We start from the raw sequence: 19,985 nt of genomic DNA, 5'->3' as shown, positions 1-19,985 counted from the left end.
TTCAATACTTGCAATTCCAGTTAGTACCAGGAGGTGGTAGTAATACTTTGTATACATTAAAGCTAATATTGAACCTACCAGATTTATTTATAACAGTAACAAAACCTATTTGTGTACGAAAACATACTTATTAAATTGACAATGTATTACTAAATGCAGATTCATTATTTTTACATCCAAATATTTCAAGAAAAAAATAACCAAAATGGAAAGCAATATAACACTTTAAAATGAAAGCATGGACTCCCCATAAATTCAACTGTTATAAACTGTGTCTCTCAATTCTAGTTTTAACTTCTTAGGAACTAAGCAACCATCGTGTCTGCACAAAACAAAGTGTACTGATCTGCAACTCATTTCATATTTTCTGATTTGCAGAATTCTCCAGCCTCCCTACTCATTCTGCATTATCAGAAAGAAATATCATGACTGTATTGCTTTGATGATGAACTAAAAATGGTTGGTAAAGATTGCTACACTTAAGGCAATTTTATGGACGTCATTAACATTCGAAATAAAATATATCTGGAGTTTTCTTTAGTAGAAGAGATCACAAATTGGTTTAAATGTTAAGTAGGAGTGGCTTGGGAACGTATGTGGAAAATCATTGCTTCTCTGTCAGAGGCTAAGATCCTACAACAGTATGGAGTTCCTAAGGATTATAGGAATCTTGCCAGCTTGTCATACTTTAGGAGCATCTCACTAAGTGACTCAGTTGCTCACTGTGGGTAATTGTCATTATCTCCTAGTTCTGCTTTAATCTATATTTCTTCTCCTCATTCCTTGGTCCTCTTTTCCAATAAATTGATTATTGATATTGAATGTCCTAACTGGAACTGTCACTCCTGACATTTTTATAGTCTTTATTTCTAGAATAAATTGTTCTTATTAACTTGCTTTTCTGAAATTTCAAATGTATTTTGAACACATTCACATTCATGAGAATAGTTTCAAAATGCACTGAACTTGAGCCCTCACAAATTCTTGGCAATTACAATTTGGTAAGAACCCTCTAGAAAGAAAAGCCTAACACAGCATTGTGTCTAATGTTCTGTGTCACAAAAACTATGAAGGCATTGCCTTATTAAAATTTAGAAACCTATTTTTCAGTTTCCTCATGGCTATCTTTACTTCTTGATTCCTCAAAGTATAGATTATTGGGTTCAGAATGGGAGTAAAGATGGTATAAAACACAGACAGAATCTTGTCTGTGAGAAAGCTGCTTAGTGGCCACATGTAGATGAAGATGCATGGCCCAAAGAACAAGAAGACAACAATGAAATGAGCTGTACAAGTAGAAAGGGCCTTAGATGATCCTCTGGAAGAATGATGCTTCACAGTAACCAGGACAATAATATATGAATTAAATAAAACAATAAAACAGGACAATGCAATTATGCCACTTGTTGAGATCATAAAGAGGCCCAGAACATAAGTATCCACACAAGCCAACTGGAACACCACAGGAAGGTCACAGAAAAAGCTGTCTACCTCATAGGGACCACAGAATGGTAACGTGAGGGCAAATATGACCTGACTCATTGAATGCATAACTCCCATAATCCAGGAAGCCACCACGAGAGCAACACACACCTGGGGACTAATGACAGAAGCATAGTGCAGGGGCTTGCATATTGCAATATACCTATCAAAGGACATGGCCATGAGTAAGATGATCTCAGTTCCAGTGAAAAGGTGGAGAAAGAATATCTGGGTAAGGCAGCCATCAAAAGAGATGGTTTTGTGACCTGTTAGGTAATCTGTAATCATCTTTGGGGTGGCGAAAGAAGCAAGAGACATATCAATGATTGAAAGATTGGTAAGCAGGAAATACATAGGGGAGTGTAGGTGAGGGTCCACTGTAACTGTGATGACTATGAGGCTGTTACCCACCATTGTTGCCACATAAAGCAATGAAAACACCATAAAGAAAAACATCTGTAGTTCCCAGGAATTAGAGAGCCCCAGCAAAACAAATTCAGACATGGTAGACTTATTGCCCACATCCATTGTCTTGATTCATAGGCAGAAGCCTGTATCACGAGAAAAAAAAAAAAAAAAAAAGGAAAGTCAGATTCAATGGAAGCAAAAGATTCATTTCCAATTATCTACTTTCAGAAATTTTATCTTCTCTATAAAACTTACCTTGACTATTCTTTCCATCCTTCTCATTTGGTATATTGTTTTGAATGGAAATTATGAAATATTAGAGCTTATAGCAAAATGTCCCTTAAATCATAGGTATTGAAAAGAACACTTTCTTTTCTGATACTAATGGCAATCCAACCAAGATAATATCATTCTGAACAGACATACCTACCTATTTGTCCATCTATTCATCTGTGTAAGTCTAACGATAACAGTAAGAACTTACTTTATGGTGACAATGTGTGAAACACACATACACATACATGTTTAGTCATTTGGAATTTGTCCATAAAGATATCCTTACTGATGAAAACATATAAAAATTATATCACATATAAGGGCTCTTAAGCACATTATAGTGAAGTTTCGATGGACAGTTGTAGAGCTCTTGTAAATTTCCAGAGATGAACTGTTAAAGTATTTCCAGATAAAGTTTCCTGTTTGAAACTCAAAAGAAATACATAGAAAGTTAGTTTTGCTGATATTCATCCAGAGAAAGAAGACTAATTTATTACAATACAGTCATATAGACAAAGGAAAGGCATTTAACTTCTTTTGGTCCTTTCTTTTTCATTAAAATATGAATGTGTTCCTTACAAATATTTATAATTCTATGATTTAAAATTTTATATCACAAAGGATATATAACAACATTTTCATGGGAAAGTGCTCAAAGATCAATCTCTTTCATTTCACCTCTGTTTGAATTCTTCTTCTGTAAATGTTAACATATGTAAACTGTTGTATTGACCTAAGCATCATGGAATAGGGATTAGGAAATGGGAGTGGGAAGGGCAAACATTTAAAATATTTCAGTAGAAATCATTTGTAAAACACTTCTACTTACCAGATCTATAGAAGAACCAGGGCTTTAGATTATTCAGTGTTAAGTAGGCTTCTGACAGAGCATAGAAGGCAATTTAAAATATAAATAAATGACCTAGTTGAATCATTAGTTGTGTACCAGCTGTGGATAAAATGGATGTTGTAGGGACATGGGAATTGAACAAGAAATCACCTTGCAATGGGATTTATTAAACAACAAAGATGGCATTATTGAATTCACAAAGGAAAGATATTTCAAGAATCTTATGGGAATTTACAAAGATTGTTTTCACCTGGACCTGAGAGATTCAGGGACTAGAAGTTGGGAAAGTCCTAATTTCAAAAAGCAGCAGGAAATATCAAATCAACTAATTCTAATAAGCACTCTTGGTTCTCTAATGCTATATTAGAAGCAACGGAGAACAAAATCCAAATATTCACCTCTGCTTCAAGTAATTTACAGTTATTTGGAAATATTAAACACCTATAAATAAAACAACTGGTGAAAAATACCACCAAATAAACCTCATGTTCAGTCAATTCTCAGAGACCATGGATGAACTAGACTTTAGTTAAAAAAAAAAATGAAAAAAAAACTGGTAATGTGCAGAATCAATCAAGCAAGTGTTCTTGCAGGAGACATGTCATGAACTTGACTTAGAATGAAAACTAAAATATTAATTGGCAGAAGAAAAAAATGCACGTGGAGGGAAAACAGTGCAGCTTATTTGCCATGAAACAGGATATTTAGTTAGCAGTTTAGAAGAACAAGAATGCCTTTCTAAAAATTTAACTTGATATAAAAGATAACGGGTCATTTTAATGTCAGGGGCAGAATTATGATTATTTGAAAGCAGTATTATGTAAGCATTTATTTAGATAGTTTGGAGAAGGGAGAAATTTAACACAGATCATTTAATGAAATGGATATAAGGAGATAATTTTGACTAAGTTACCAGAAATGTGAATGTGATTGTAATTAATTAAATGAGACATCCAAGTAACTGTCATTATCAATATTTTTATTTATTGAATACTAATAATATGATTATTCTCCTGTGCAGTCTATGTAGTAGAATGAAATTTTTTTTTTTTTTCAGACAGAGTTTCACTCTTGTCACCCAGCCCGGAGTGCAATGGTGCAATCTTGGCTCACTGCAACCTCCACCACCTGGTTGAAGCGATTCTCCTGTCTCAGCCTCCAGAGTAGCTGAGATTACAGGCATGTGCCACCATGCCCTGCTAATTATATTTTCAGTAGAGGCGGGGTTTCACCGTGTTGGCCAGGCTGGTCTCGAACTCCTGACCTCAAGTGATCAGCCCACCTCCACCTCGCAAAGTGCTGGGATGAACAGTGAGCCACCACACCCAGCCCACTGAATTTTAGAAAATCAAAATTGATTACCTTTTTGTATATGGCTCATCCCTTCAGGGACCTTCACATGCTGAGGAAGGAGTATAACCTTCACTTTATCTACCAGAACCTTGGATACATGACTTACTTTGTTCAATGTAATGTGACTAGAAGTATCATATGCCACACATGAGCAGAAGTTTTAAAAGTCAATGCGTGACTCCAGCACTGTTTATATATTTTATTTTTTAACTCATCAGGGTCTTAGGATAAATAGAATAAATACAAAGAAACATTGAGAAATAGACACACATGTGCGCACGCGCACACACACACACACACACGGGAGGAATACAGAATGATGAGATATTATATGTAAATATGGAGTACCAGCCAGGCCCTAGCCATTTTATACACTCCAGGTGAGGCACAAGATATGTTAGGAAAGCCATTCTGAAAGTTCCAGTACCAGCGGAGCTCCCAGGTAAATAATGCAAGTGCATGAGTCTTTCCTATAGACCGGAGAGTGGCACCTTACATCTTTCTATTGTCAAAGTGGTTAAGCTGAGAACTACAGTTCCCAGAATTCTTTTCCCCACGTCTTTCTGTATTGGAGTTGTCTAAAAATAAATGTGTTTGTAATTTGAAAAGCAGCCCAAAGCACCAGCCACTACTCTCTGATTTTTGTGGCTATACAGATGCAGAGGTGCCAACAGCTTCTAGCTTGTTTTGTTCTCAGCCACTTCACTCTGCGTCCACCTTTTTCCCAACTTCTGAATTGGAGAATCAACAGAAGCCTCAGGCTGCCTGCCTGTAGATCCTCAGAAGTAGCAACTGAACAAAAATTTTTCTACCAGCAAAATTTTCTAAATTTTGCTCCTTTCATGACCTCTACTTCATTGGCTAGATGGGCTTGGTTTCTCAGATGACTGGCTATTGCTGCCTCTGATTCTGCAGCTCCCTGTTTCATGTCTTTGCTTTCCTAAGTCCTTCCACAATTGTTTAAGGTCTAATTCCTATGGTAAATGCCTTATCCCACAGTGCATGGTAGCTCTGCTTTCTAAGTTGAACTCTATTTCTTAATCTAAGTCAAAACTAACAATGTAGATAAAATCAGAGATGTTTTGATTTTATCCCTGACATTCCAACATGTCAATCCTATTGTCCCCTATCATCTCCCTCTCCTTAGAGGTAAATCTACATATATATATATAAATAGGTATATATATGCCTATATATATATACACACACACACACATATATATACACATATACCTATTTAAATATATATGTGTATATTTAATATATTTAAATGTTCCTCCATGGGATTTTATTATTTTATATTCCTTCTGGCATTACTTCACTGTAGTATCATCTAGAGCAGTTGTTCAAACTGCTAGAATTTTGCTGCCTGATAGAAACATTTACCATATGATAGTTGATATGTGGTATCTCAATGAATTTGAATATATGTTCATATAAAAAATAGTTTGAGCATCTTTTATATAGATAATAGCTATTTGCGCTTTTTTCCCATTTTATGCAGGGTTCTTGGTCTTTTTATTGTCTAATTTAATAGCTTTTTATGTACTGATATACCAGTGCTTTGTTTTTTTATCTCTCAGTGGAAATGAGGAGATTGAGATTTATGATAATGTGGTGATGTACTCAGTATAATATAATAAAGTCTTGTACTGTGATGTAAACTCAGGCCTCCAAATCTGAGATTCAATGTTCTTTATATTACACTAGAGGCATATAATGCAGTTTCATCAAGTTATTTCTTTTCACCTTATGAATACAAGCTCTGTGAAACATAAATATTCAAAACTTTCTTGTTAATAGAGAAATATTTAAGTATGGGTGGCATTTAAATTTTATTGATTGTTATTCTGATTTTTAGCAGATATTAAAATTTTGATGATTACTTCACATTCTTTACATATTTAGAATTTATAAACCAGAATTTTTTCACTTTTCACTTTTTTCTTCCATTACTCCATAATGATTCAAGTGAATAGTACAAAATTTAAATTCTTGAACATTCATTTTCTTATTTTCTGTATCAGTTTTTTTCCAAATGGGGATACATAGGCCTTATACTCATTTGTTAATGGAGGAACTGGGAGATAACACTTGTAGTCTCATAAGTCAAATAATAGATACTATTTGTCTTGTCTTTGCTGTGGTCCAAGATACACGTTATTCTTTATATTTTCCCAGCCAATCACATCCATGCCCTGTACATGAAACATTTACGAGCAATCATGCATTCTGTAATTCACCTTTAAATATGGCCAAACCAACTTGAAAGTTTTAATAACTCCCACTGCAACTTGAACATTTGTTTATTCCCCAAGCAGCAGCTGGTCTTTTTCTTGCCATGTAATTCACAAAATTATTTCATATCAATACAACTGTCATAAATACAAAGGTCTCAAGGACTGTGAGCCTCCTTTCCCCAGAAATTAGGCAAGGGATTCACCTGACTTCACTGTGACGCAGTTGTCCCTGCTTTCAGGAGTTGGTTGAGTATTATATTACATGTGTGGAAAGGATCTTAAAATTATCTAGATCAACGCCCCTATTTTACATATGAAGACTTGGAAGCATCGGTTGACTCAGTAATTTACTTGATCCCACACTCCTAGGACAAGATTTCAATTCCCATTTTCTGACTCTCAGGTCACTGTTATTTCTGGTACACCAATTTAAATGAGTGCTGTGCTAGAGACTTCTATTTAAATATCAGGTAGGTGAGTGCAAAAGAAATTGAAAAGTTTCTGGGATGGGTAAAGCTAGAAGAACAATGTGAAGGTTTTTTTGTTTATTTGTTTTTCAAAGGCCACAGCATTTTTAATAGAAAGCAAAAGAACAGTAGGTAGTTGAATGAGTAAATTGGGTTTGGTCTTAGAACAATTTGTTTAGAATATATAGTTATAACAGAGGTTTGAAAAGAAAAGAAAAACAAATGCTTGGATTAGTAGAAAGATGAAAAGGTTTTGTTATGAATTTTGAGTACACATCATTTCAATTGGCTTTCAGTGCACTTTGTAAATCTCAGATCTCAGTGGGACAGAGATTTCCTTAATCAGCCAAGTTACAACTTTTGAGATGTGTTTATTACATAACTTATAAATTCATTACTCTCTTCTGTCTGATGTAAACTTGTCTCAACAGTTGCTCCATGTAAACTCTGGAAACAGGAAGAGTGTTTTTTGTTTCAAACAGCTTCTGTGAAATCAATAATTTCTAGCATTTAAAAATTGCCTGGCTTCTGGCAGCATGGTATTTAACAGTCTTTCTATTTAAAATGTACTTAGAAATGTATGAGTACTTCAGGCTTTAACCAGAACATGTTCATTAGCCTCTGAAAAATGTATGGCATTGGTGACATACATCAAGTGTCATTCATAATATCTGCATAACTAAAATAAAGAACAAATAATTAGAGGTGATTTCACTTTTTTTTTTTTTTTGAGGCAGAGTCTCACTCTGTCACCAGGCTGGAGTGCAGTGGCACGATCTTGGCTTACTGCAACCTCTGCCTCCCGGGTTCAAGTGATTCTCCTACCTCAGCCTCCTGAGTAGCTGGGATTACAGGCGCATGTCACCCTGCCCAGCTAATTTTTGTATTTTTAGTAGAAACGGGGTTTCACCACATTGGTCAGGCTCGTCTTGAACTACTGACCTCGTGATCTGCACGCCTCGACCTACCAAAGTGCTGGGATTGCAGGTGTGAGCCACCGCGCCCAGCCATTTCACTTTTATTCTAGACAATCTCCATTGGCAAATTGAAACAGATGATGTTTCTCTGTAGCCATCCTCCTTCCCTCATGTTTGATTCCTTTTTCCTAGCCACTGCAAGAGACCAGTGCCCACATCCTTCCCACTATTGTGTTCCCACTAATAATAAGCTTTGATCCTCAAATATTCCTCCTCCGTCTTTCACCCTTCATGTTGTTTGAAAAAGGTTTTTACTCCCTTTTCTTACAAAAGGCTGCCGTCAGCAAGCTGTGAAATTTAAAAAGTATTTCACAAACTGAGGAGTAAATATTTGAAACCATTAATTTTTATTTATTTTATGAATATTTGTATTTTACTTGTAAAACAAATTGCTAAGTCATAAAAAATAATATGTAATTGAATCATTTGAAATATCTAGAAAGGCCATTGGGAAAAATATTTGGCCACTGTGAGTCCGGAAAAGAGACAATAGGGAACTATCTGATGGTAGGCTGCCACTAAATTAGTCTATGCAAAAATCCCACTTTGAGTTTGATTGCTATATTTTTTCCTAGTTCTCCTCCCAGCTGGAAATAAATGCTAGAGTCCTTCCAGAAATCAGAGCAAATGGCCTGGAGCAATCAGTCTGCGGTAACCGAATTCATACTACGGGGTCTGTCCAGTTCTTTAGAACTCCAGATTTTCTACTTCCTGTTTTTCTCCATAGTCTATGCAGCCACTGTGCTGGGGAACCTTCTTATTGTGGTCACCATTGCATCAGAGCCACACCTTCACTCCCCTATGTACTTTCTGCTGGGCAATCTCTCCTTCATTGACATGTCCCTGGCCTCATTTGCCACCCCCAAAATGATTGCAGACTTCCTTAGAGAACACAAAGCCATCTCTTTTGAAGGCTGCATGACCCAGATATTCTTCCTACATCTCTTAGGGGGTGCTGAGATTGTACTGCTGATCTCCATGTCCTTTGATAGGTACGTGGCTATTTGTAAGCCTCTATGTTACCTAACAATCATGAGCCGGAGAATGTGTGTTGGGCTTGTGATACTTTCCTGGATTGTCGGCATCTTCCATGCTCTGAGTCAGTTAGCATTTACAGTGAATCTGCCCTTCTGTGGACCCAATGAAGTAGACAGTTTCTTTTGTGACCTCCCTTTGGTGATTAAACTCGTTTGTGTCGACACATATATTCTGGGGGTGTTCATGATCTCAACCAGTGGCATGATTGCCCTGGTGTGCTTCATCCTCTTGGTGATCTCTTACACTATCACCCTGGTCACCGTTTGGCAGCATTCCTCTGGTGGATCCTCCAAAGTCCTCTCCACGTGCAGTGCCCACTTTACTGTTGTGACCCTTTTCTTTGGCCCATGCATTTTCATCTATGTGTGGCCTTTCACAAATTTCCCAATAGACAAAGTACTCTCAGTATTTTATACCATATACACTCCCCTCTTGAATCCAGTGATCTATACCGTTAGGAATAAAGACGTCAAGTATTCCATGAGGAAACTAAGCAGCCATATCTTTAAATCTAGGAAGACTGATCATACTCCTTAATTTTCCTCAGAGGAAAATAAAATACCTGTTCAGCATTTATCCCCCTCATTCAGTTGGTCAACATATTGATGCTATTGCAAGAAATCAATTAGTTCATGGTAGAACTGTTTCTGTAATCAGCCTCAGCTGTCATGAAGTTCTGGTCATATTAATTGTTTCTTACACAACCTAACATTTACTATAGAGCATTATAAAATGTATACTTAACATTTTAGTGTGAAAGGACCCACAATGTCGAATATTTATTTTTTTCAGATCTATCTGAATATAATTTCCTTTGAGACTTTCACATGTTTTAAGAAAGAGTAGATTTCCTCCCTATCTCTAGCAATAGTCTCTAAGAAAAAAGACAAGTATAAAAGCAGCAGCACCTAGTATAGTACCCTATACACTAAAGTAGCAATAGAATGTTTATTGCTGACAAGATGCTAATGAATGTGGGTTTTTTGTAGCTCAAAATTCAAAAGGCAATAGAGGGTTTTTGGTAAGTAAAAATATTTGCCATTTAATATGTTTGTAACCCATTGTGGGTAAGAATAGGAATGTATCTTACTTATCTTTAGTCCCTACGTTCCCTAGAGTGGACTTCATAGTTTTAAAACAGTATAGGAAACTCCATGCAAACTCTTATAGTCATATCTATATCTATGTGTATCTATCACATCTATCTATCTATCTATCTAGCTAGCTAGCTAGCTAGCTAGCTATCTAAAAGATTAAAAGGAACCTAGAGTACTATACAACAAATCTCATCCATAGCCCTGTTCTACAAAAGATAAAAATAAGACCCAATGATGCACTAGGTTTTTCACAATCATGCTAATTAGAGACAAAATCTACATCATTCACTTAAAAATATAGACATATATTTCCTAAGCAGTAACAAATTGTTTTGGTGTCATGATGTTTACTGTACCATTTTTTTTAAATTTTTTTAGTATTTATTGATCATTCTTGGGTGTTTCTCGGAGAGGGGGATTTGGCAGGGTCATAGGACAATAGTGGAGGGAAAGTCAGCAGATAAACATGTGAACAAAGGTCTCTGGTTTTCCTAGGCAGAGGGCCCTGCTGCCTTCCACAGTGTTTGTGTCGCTGAGTACTTGAGATTAGGGAGTGGTGATGACTCTTAACGAGCTTGCTGCCTTCAAGCATCTGTTTAACAAAGCACATCTTGCACCGCCCTTAATCCATTTAACCCTGAGTGGACACAGCACATGTTTCAGAGAGCACGGGGTTAGAGGTAAGGTTATAGATTAACAGCATCCCAAGGCAGAAGAATTTTTCTTAGTACAGAACAAAATGGAGTCTCCTATGTCTACTTCTTTGTAGCAAACACGGTAACAATCTGATCTCTCTTTCTTTTCCCCACATTTTCCCCTTTTCTATTTGACAAAACCGCCATCGTCATCATGGCCCGTTCTCAATGAGCTGTTGGGTGCACCTCACAGAAGGGGTGGCGGCTGGGCAGAGGGGCTCCTCACTTCACAGATGGGGCGGCCGGGCAGAGGCACCCCCCACCTCCCAGACGGGGCGGCTGGCCAGGCGGGGGCTGCCCCCCACCTCCTGGACGGGGCGGCTGCCGGGTGGAGATGCTCCTCACTTCCCAGACGGAGCGGCTGCCAGGCAGAGGGGCTCCTCACTTCTCAGAGGGAGCAGCAGGTCAGAGACGCTCCTCACCTCCCAGGCGGGGTGGCGGCGGGGCAGAGACACTCCTCAGTTCCCAGATGGGGTCGCAGCCGGGCAGAGGCGCTCTTCACATCTCAGACGGGGTGGTGGGGCAGAGGCGCTCCCCACATCCCAGACGATGGGCCGCCGGGCAGAGATGCTCCTCACTTCCTAGACGGGATGGTGGCCGGGAAGAGGCGCTCCTCACTTCCCAGACTGGGCAGCCGGGCAGAGGGGCTCCTCATATCCCAGATGATGGGCAGCCAGGCAGAGACGCTCCTCACATCCCAGATGGGGCGGCAGGGCAGAGGCGCTCCCCACATCTCAGATGATGGGCGGCCGGGCAGAGACGCTCCTCACTTCCTAGATGGGGTGGCGGCTGGGCAGAGGCGCTCCTCACTTCCCAGACTGGGCGGCCAGGCAGAGGGGCTCCTCACATCCCAGATGATGGGCAGCCAGGCAGAGACGCTCCTCACTTCCCAGATGGGGTGGCGGCTGGGCAGAGGCTGCAATCTCGGCACTTTGGGAGGCCAAGGCAGGCGGCTGGGAGGTGGAGGTTGTAGTGAGCCGAGATCATGCCACTGCACTCCAGCCTGGGCAACATTGAGCACTGAGTGAGTGAGACTCCGTCTGCAATCCCAGCACCTCAGGAGGCCGAGGCTGGCAGATCACTTGCGGTCAGGATCTGGAGACCAGCCCGGCCAACACGGCGAAACCCCGTCTCCACCAAAAAATACAAAAACCAGTCAGGCGTGGCGGTGCGCGCATGCAATCGCAGGCACTCGGCAGGTTGAGGCAGGAGAATCAGGCAGGGAGGTTGCAGTGAGCTGAGATGGCGGCAGTACAGTCCAGCCTCGGCTGGGCATCAGAGGGAGACCATGCAAAGAGGGCGAGGGCGAGGGCGCTACTGTACCATTTTTTAATCCAAAGCCACATTGTAAATAGTGGGGTTTAAAGGATCTGAGCCATTCTCCCTATGGTTAAACACAGTATTTGATGCAAGGACTTCATTAAACAGAGGTTCCTCAACATATATATCTAATAAGTGGAGGTTTTAGAAAATACAAATCATCTAGTCAAATCTATTTATCCTACAGATGATGAAATTGAGAACCAGGGAATGATGTTACTTTCCCAAGTAAGCTATTCAATGAAAGAATCTAGCATAAAAGATGCTCTCTCTCTGTCTCTCTCTTCCTTTTCCTCTCTATTGAACTAGGGCCAGATTATCTCCAAGAGCATTTTGGTCATTGTCATTCTGAGAGCTACATGTAGAAGAAATGTTTAATGTATAAAACTGAGCTATTGTAATCACTAATAATTAGCCAATTCCCTAGAATTGTCAAAATTTACATAATATTCTGAGTAATATTTTCTTAGCCTGAGTATAAATACAGATGGATATTTAGATGACTGATGAATAGATTTTAAGGAGTCGAATAGATAAAATAGCCAATAGGTAAGTATATGGGCAGATAGATTAATAAGTTGATGGATGGGTCTATACATATATATACATATGGCAATATAGGTGGATAGATAATTTAACAACGATAAAGAAATGAATATACATCTTACTATACTGACTCAATAGTTTCTATGGGTTTATATTGAGCCTGTACCAACTGTAAATTGCCTTACTTGTTTAAAATTGCTGTAAAAGTTAAGGAAGTTGGCATAGTTAAAAAGACGTAATCTTAAAAGTGTTTCTTGTGATGAAGTACAGCCAATTCAATTTATGAATATGTTTAATGTTTACTGGAGAGATCTAATAATGAATAAAGGTTAAACAAAAAATAGTAATAATGTTCTTTATTTATATGGCTCTCGAAACATTATAAACCTGCCTTCTCAGTCCTTGTAATAAGACCAAATCTCTTAAGTTGGGTTGTTCATATTTTGTTTTAGTCAATATTCGATGGTTGGCTGATTGAGGTTGAGAATATAGTATAATTGTTTCCTTATCAGGCTATGAATTTTGGTGCCTGTTCAGCATCTTAATATATACATTACTGGAATTATAACCAAATAAATGTCATGGTTTCCATTATATTAAAGTTTGCATATGCTGTAAAGTAAAGCCATCAGTTCTAAGCCTTAGGAAAGCAACCTGGGAAATTAACCCTAAAGAAAAAATACAGATAGGTGATATAATCACCAACCTAAGAAAATTTGAGTAAAGGAGTATTCCAGTTCCCATTCTAATCCATCCATTGATGGAGTCCTCTCTTTCCCTGCCTCATATTGTCTATTGACAATCACTTATCTGAGCATGCTCTTTAATCTTTGCTTATCATAGTCACAGAAAAGCCTAACACTGAGTGCCCATGGTTCATTGTTAAAGACGTACCTAGCAAACACTTTAAGGGACTATTGAGTATAATTTCAAGATGCTATGTCTTAAACTCCAAGAGTTGTTGGTCTAATCAAAGCTATCTGAAGTGTGGTTCTGTAAAGTCATTTAATTTATTTCTTCACTTTTACTTTTTTTAATTGACTAGATTTTTCTGTTCCTTATTTACCTCCATTGAGTTTACATGATTTTAGAAGTTGATTTCTAATTATGGTCTAATAAATGAAACCAGGAGTAAATGTAGAGAGATATAAAAACACTTCCCATTGTGCAAAAAATTCAATGTATACATGCAGAAAGAAAATTGAGAGTTGTCTCAAACTGGATGAGCTTCAAACACTGAGACCTCAGCACCAAACTTCATTCCTGGCATAAAAGTTCCTTTAGTCATACTTCTCTCCCCACAGCAAATACATTGCCTCTACTTAAACAACTACTTTCCCCAGCTCATCTTAGAAGCTGAGATGATAATCAGCAAAGTGCTCTTCCATATGAGACGTGGTCGGGGAATTGTGAAACTTCACTATAGGAAACTTGACAAAGAAAGAATGTGTTTGATATGCCATTTTTTTCTGGTCAGTTATAATTGTGTCCCACTCTTTTTCCAGAAAATCTATTTTTAAAATAATTTTACAATATTTGTTTCAAAATTTTCAATGGTTTTAGAACTAAAATACAGTGCAGTTTTATAACGTCACCCTTCAAGGTTTAATCTAAGCCCCGTCTCTTCAGGGAATCTTCTTCAATTCTTTTATTGACTTCTCTGTCTTTATTTTTTTCAGAGCTAATATGTCTTACATCATTGATTTTATGCGTTGCAATATATTGTTACCTAAACAATTCTTAAGACTGTATTATTTCTTCTCATAGTTGATAAGCATTTTGAGAGCGGACTTTTCCCTTTCTTGTTTTTTTGTTTTGTTATTGTTGTTCAATTGTTGGCAAATTTGTTTTGTTTTGCTTTGTTTTTAGTATCTGCTATAGTATTTGATTCAGTGAACAGTTAAAGTGGTGACTTGTTACACTTTTTGAAGTACAGTAATTATCTTTTTCTAAATAAATGTCCTTTTTATATTTTCCTTATTACTATTCCGTTACTCTTTGAATATAAAATATAGTAATCATAGAAATGTTGAAGTGAAAAGAATTTCAGAGATTATCAAATGTTCCTGTCAAATTCTGTCATTAGCTATGGGACCCTCTGCAAGCCACTGATGTGATTAAATCTTCTCTGAGGTCCTTTCAAGCTCTAATATTCTGGTGCGTAGGATTCCTGCCTTCCAATTCATTTTGTCCAGTGGTAGTTCACGTATAAAACTTCCTAAAAGCTGATTTCTAGGGTGGTGACTGAGAGGATCCCAAATAGGAAAAAAGTGGTGAGGAAGTAAGGGAAAGAGAAGCTGATGGGATTTCTATTAATATATGAAAGACCATAAAAATAGATGGAACCACACCTGGTATCTGTGGTCCTCAGAAACCCGGTCACCAGGCCTTTACCTACCAAGTTTCTACAGAAAAGGAGGGATGCAGAGAGACATTTTCTAGTGTTTGCTTTTATGTTAATGCTAATGACCCCTAGTTTTCTAACACACAGAAAAGCAAATATATCAAGAGATGTGTTACACATTCTGTATCATGGCCATGAAAATTTGTTAATTGAGTAGGAAATCACAGTTCTGTGAGTTCAGAGTCTGTAGGAAATGAGACCCCAATTTGATATCCCTCAAGTGGTTCTGGTGAACCTGGTTAATCACCATGTGTCTGTTAATGACACTGAGCTTTGAGAGGAAATGCCCTGAGAAGCCTCTGAGGCAAGACAACCATCGTCTTCAGGATGGAAATTAAACTGTACTAATATGTAACATATAATATTCAATATGCATCACACTCTGCCAGAGATGCTTAATTAATTATATATTAATGAATATGTTGTAATTAATTAAGTTTGTGTGTTAAATATTAATTGAATTCTTAACATTGTATGAGGTATATATTATTATTACTGTTATTATTATTATTATTTTGGACATGGAAAAATTGAGAAAAGTTTAAGTGATTTAACTAACATTGTACCACTAATAAATTATGGAGCCAGGATTTAATCTGGACTTGCTTTCCTTTCTTCCTTCCTTCCCTCCTTCCTTGCTTCCATTTTATATTTCCAGTATGTTTTTAATAGATAATATGTTCCCATGTTTCAAAAATCATAGTACTGTTTTAAATACTATGAATACATAATAGTTGTATATATTTATATGGTACATGTGATGTTTTGATACAGGCATACAATGTGTAATGATCAAATCTGGGTTACTGAGGCATCTATAACCTCAAGCGTTTATCATTTCTTTGTGTTAGGAGCACTCCAGTTCAACTGTTTTAGTTATTTTTAAATATACAATAAATTATTGTTAACTATGGTCACCCTATTGTGCTACCGAATACTAGACCTTATTCCTTCTAACTGTATTTTTATACCCGTTAACCATATCCTCTTTATATCTCCCTCCCCATTACCCTTCCTAGTCTCCAGTAGCCATCATTCTACTTTCTCTCTCCATGAGTTCAATTATTTTTAGCTGAGATATGAGAAATATGAGTGAGAACATGTGATAGTTGTCTTTTCATGCCTGATTTACTTCACTTAACATGATGTCCTTCAGTTCCATCCATGCTTTTGCAAATAACAGGATTTCATCATTTGTATAGCTGAAAAATATTTCACTGTGTATGTGTACCACAGTTTAATTATCCATTCATCCATTGATAGACACTTTGGTTGATTACATATTTGGCTATTTGAATAGTGCTGAAATAAACATGAGAGAGCAGATATCTATCTCTTCAATATACAGATTTCCTTTCTTTTGGATATGTACCCAGGAATGGGATTGCTGGATTATATAGTAGTACTATTTTTAGTTTTTTAAGGAACCTCCATAATGTTCTCCATAGTGGCTGTACCAGTTTACATTCCCACCAAGAGCATATGAAGGTTCCCTTTTATCCACATCCTCACCAACATTAGTTAGGAAAAAAAAAAGAAAAAAATACAATGTATGTTTCTTTAGTCAAGCTGTTCAGAAGCTGTCTATTAAGCTGACTTACACAAATATCACATGTTCTCACTCATATTTGGGAGCTAAAAAAATTGAACTCATGGAGAGAATAGAATGATGGCTACTGGTGGCTGGGAAGAGTAGTGGGGAGGGAGAGGTAAAAAGGATATGGCTAATGGGTACAAAAATACAGTTAGACAGAAGGAATAAGGTCTAGTATTCGGTAGCACAATAGGGTGACTATAATTAACAATAATTTACTGTATATTTAAAAATAACAAACAGAGTTGAACTGGAGTGCTCCTAACACGAAGAAATGATAAACGCTTGAGGTTATGGATGCCTCAGTTGCCCAGATTTGATCATTACACATTGTATGCCTGCGAAACATCACATGTACCCCATAGTATGTACAAAAAATTTCAACTTTAACGTTATATTCAGAGGGTACACGTACAGGTTTGTTTCATGGGTATATTGCATGATGCTGAAGTTTGAGGTACAAATGATCTCATCACCCAGGTAGTGAGCATAACTGACTTTTAAAGTATCACTTACATTTTCTTATTATTTTACCTGACAATACTTAAGGTGTTCCCATTGCCCTGTGCAGCTGAGATTATGTCATGAATGTTGTAGACCTATGGTAAAATACTTACACATACACCTAGTTATGTACTGCATGTCTTCCTGACTAAATTGGAAGATTCTCCAGAGCACTAGATTTTGCCTTCCTTTGCATCCTCCACTACTATTGGCACAAAGTTGGTACATTATTTTTGCTGAAATTGTCATGTTCATAATTAAAAATGTAACTGTTTAAATAAAAAAAGATATTGATAAGAAATTCTATAAAGAAAGGGTGTATATCAACCTTGATAAGAAGATAAAACTGAAGCATGGTATAATACTAAAATAAAAATAAGGTAATATAATAAAAAAGAAAAAATCAGAATAATATCAAAATATATAAAATTGAAAGTGTGCTTTCCATCCCTGCTCTTATCTCTCCAGTTTCCCTTGCATGTATGCATACACATGCACAAACACACACGCATCTGAATCTACTTTATTAATTTTATTTAATTTTTGTTACCATATCTGTGTTTTCTTTAACCAAATACAAGCAGATTTGGTTAGATTAATACTTTTTGCCTCTTATCATTTAAAATGTGTATTCGTTTTACAGATCTGAACTTTTTTTTTTGTTTACTTAATAGTATGGAAGAGAGCTTTTAATATCAGTACAGAGAGTTCTAATTATTTTTACCATTTCATATTATTTCACTCTATGGATAATTTATTTAATTTGTATCTTATTGATAGGTAATGAAGTTTTCTCCTATTTATTCTATTATAGTGCCACGATAAGTAGTAGTGAACATATACCATTTCTTGCGTATCCAGACATATTCATAGAATAAATCCTCAGTAATAAGATTTTATTTCAAAAGGTATGCACATTTGTAAATAGAAAATTGCCTTTAAAAGTAGTTTAATGTTTATCTAAATGCCTAAATCTTTAGCTTCATAGCTTACCAGTCTCCTAACCAGCATCTTTTTCTTCTAAACTGATGGATGAGTTCTGCTTCTCAGAACACATCATGTTGTTTTACCCTCCACATTTTGCATATGCTCTTCCTTTTGCCTAGAATGCTCTCCCCTCAACCCTGCTGTCCTAAGATCCTATTTTAAGATTCTACTAGACTATCACCACATTCTGTTACATCAATTAACTTCCTTTATACCTGTCATAATTGGCCAATCCCTCCTCTACATTCCAAAACTAACCTGCGATACTTCTATCATTGCAGCTCATTTAATATTTCAACAAGTGCACGAGTATCTGTGTATGCCAGGCCTTCTGTTACTTGTTGGCAATAGAGAGTAAATATGATGTATTTCGCTCTACCCTCAAGGAATTCTAGTCTAGAGGGGGGATATAAAGGTATTCGATAAAGGATAGCATAATCATTTCTAATTATAATTATGCTGTGCACTATTAGGAACATGTATAGAATAGCAAAAGAACATATAATGCTGGAACCTTCCCCGGTTGCTGTGGTCATTGGAAGACTTCTTGGAGAAATTCCATCAAGGTTTAGTCCTGAGGGTACATGTACAGGACACGGACAGGTTGAGCAAATGGATATAATTACACAGATATAATAGCATTTGGAAAAGGCCCCAACAGCATGGAGCCCGGCACACTAGAAGAAAAGGGAAGTTAGTGTTCAAGGGGGAGAAAAATGCAAAATAGGGCTGTGGAGGTAGGCAGAATCTTACATTGTAGTAATTTGTTGCTTTCTATTTCCAAGCCTCACTGCTATTTTTTCTGTAATCCATAAAATAATGCCCATTACATTATAAACTTTTAGTAATAAATATTTGAGAATAAATAAATATATGATATTCATCAATAGTGGATGAAAATTGTCAAAACTAGTATCAGGTCAGGATACTTCACACCTGGAAAAACAAGTGCTGAGCAGTGCCTCCCTTGTGAGGGATATCTAGATCTCTTTGGCAGTCCTTCCTGCTCCCCTCCACGTGTTCTATCATCTTAATGTCTAGACTTCCACCAACTGCCACATCTGTGAAAATGCAAGAATTGCAATGCAGAGGAACAGATTTCTATAAACCAATAGGTCATTTCAGAGTATGGGAGGTAAAGAGACTCTGAGAAGTTGCTTCAAGACATAAGGTGATGAGGAAAGAAGGTAATAAGAGGAAAAAGAGAGACTTCGGTCTGGAAATGACTAGGCTAATAGTCCACATAACTCCACATAAGCCAAGTCTCAGTATGTGGGTCAAACAAGCAAATTCAAAGTTATATAGCAGGGGTGGAAAGAGACAAGAAAAACAAGGATAACTTTTCTTCTGTAGCTCCAATATAGTCTTCAAGTGCAGACTATATGTTTAGCACCCTTTTATCCACTACAGAGAAAAATAAGATAAAACTTCCTCAGCAAATCACCCGAGAAGTCTGTAAAAAGTTCTCACAGCAGAAACTGGATAAAAGTTAAGCAGCTGCTGGTAGTCTGCCCCCACTTAATCAATGCTTCCCCATCACCTCTACAATAGGCCTAATGTCTTTATTATAGTAGCATCCAAGGCTCTGACCACCTCCTATCAGCACAGATTCTCTTTCCACTACTACTAACTTAATATCTTGTGCTCCAGCAATAGTAAACCAAATGCAGCTCCTGAATTCATTGGGCATTTTATGCTCCTCTGCCTTTGTTCATGCTCTTCCCTTCCTGGCTTATTTTACTCCAAC

General features: G+C 37.2%; 2 protein-coding genes across 2 annotated transcripts; one reads left to right on the top strand and one right to left on the bottom strand.

Moving 5' to 3' along the window:
• Positions 1 to 1,065: 1,065 nt before the first annotated feature.
• Positions 1,066 to 2,310, bottom strand: LOC100980715 (olfactory receptor 4K2). Its single transcript, XM_003811708.4, has one exon. The coding sequence runs from the start codon at positions 2,008 to 2,010 to the stop codon at positions 1,066 to 1,068; it is 945 nt and encodes a 314-aa protein (XP_003811756.2). The 5' UTR covers positions 2,011 to 2,310.
• A 6,340-nt stretch (positions 2,311 to 8,650) lies between these two features.
• Positions 8,651 to 9,628, top strand: LOC100980373 (olfactory receptor 4K3). The gene has a single exon (XM_003811707.5). The coding sequence runs from the start codon at positions 8,651 to 8,653 to the stop codon at positions 9,626 to 9,628; it is 978 nt and encodes a 325-aa protein (XP_003811755.5).
• Positions 9,629 to 19,985: the final 10,357 nt, after the last annotated feature.

Source organism: Pan paniscus, chromosome 15 (assembly GCF_029289425.2).
Source record: "Pan paniscus chromosome 15, NHGRI_mPanPan1-v2.0_pri, whole genome shotgun sequence".
Taxonomy (NCBI): Eukaryota; Metazoa; Chordata; class Mammalia; order Primates; family Hominidae; genus Pan; species Pan paniscus.
Note: the sequence above shows the minus strand (reverse complement) of the source record. Positions and strands in the feature narration are given on the sequence as shown.

What these genes read in the sequence shown, in the direction of transcription:
- LOC100980373 (XM_003811707.5), top strand. Translation starts at nt 8,651, where the DNA reads ATGCTAGAGTCCTTCCAGAAATCAGAGCAAATGGCCTGGAGCAATCAG.
- LOC100980715 (XM_003811708.4), bottom strand. Translation starts at nt 2,010, where the DNA reads ATGGATGTGGGCAATAAGTCTACCATGTCTGAATTTGTTTTGCTGGGG.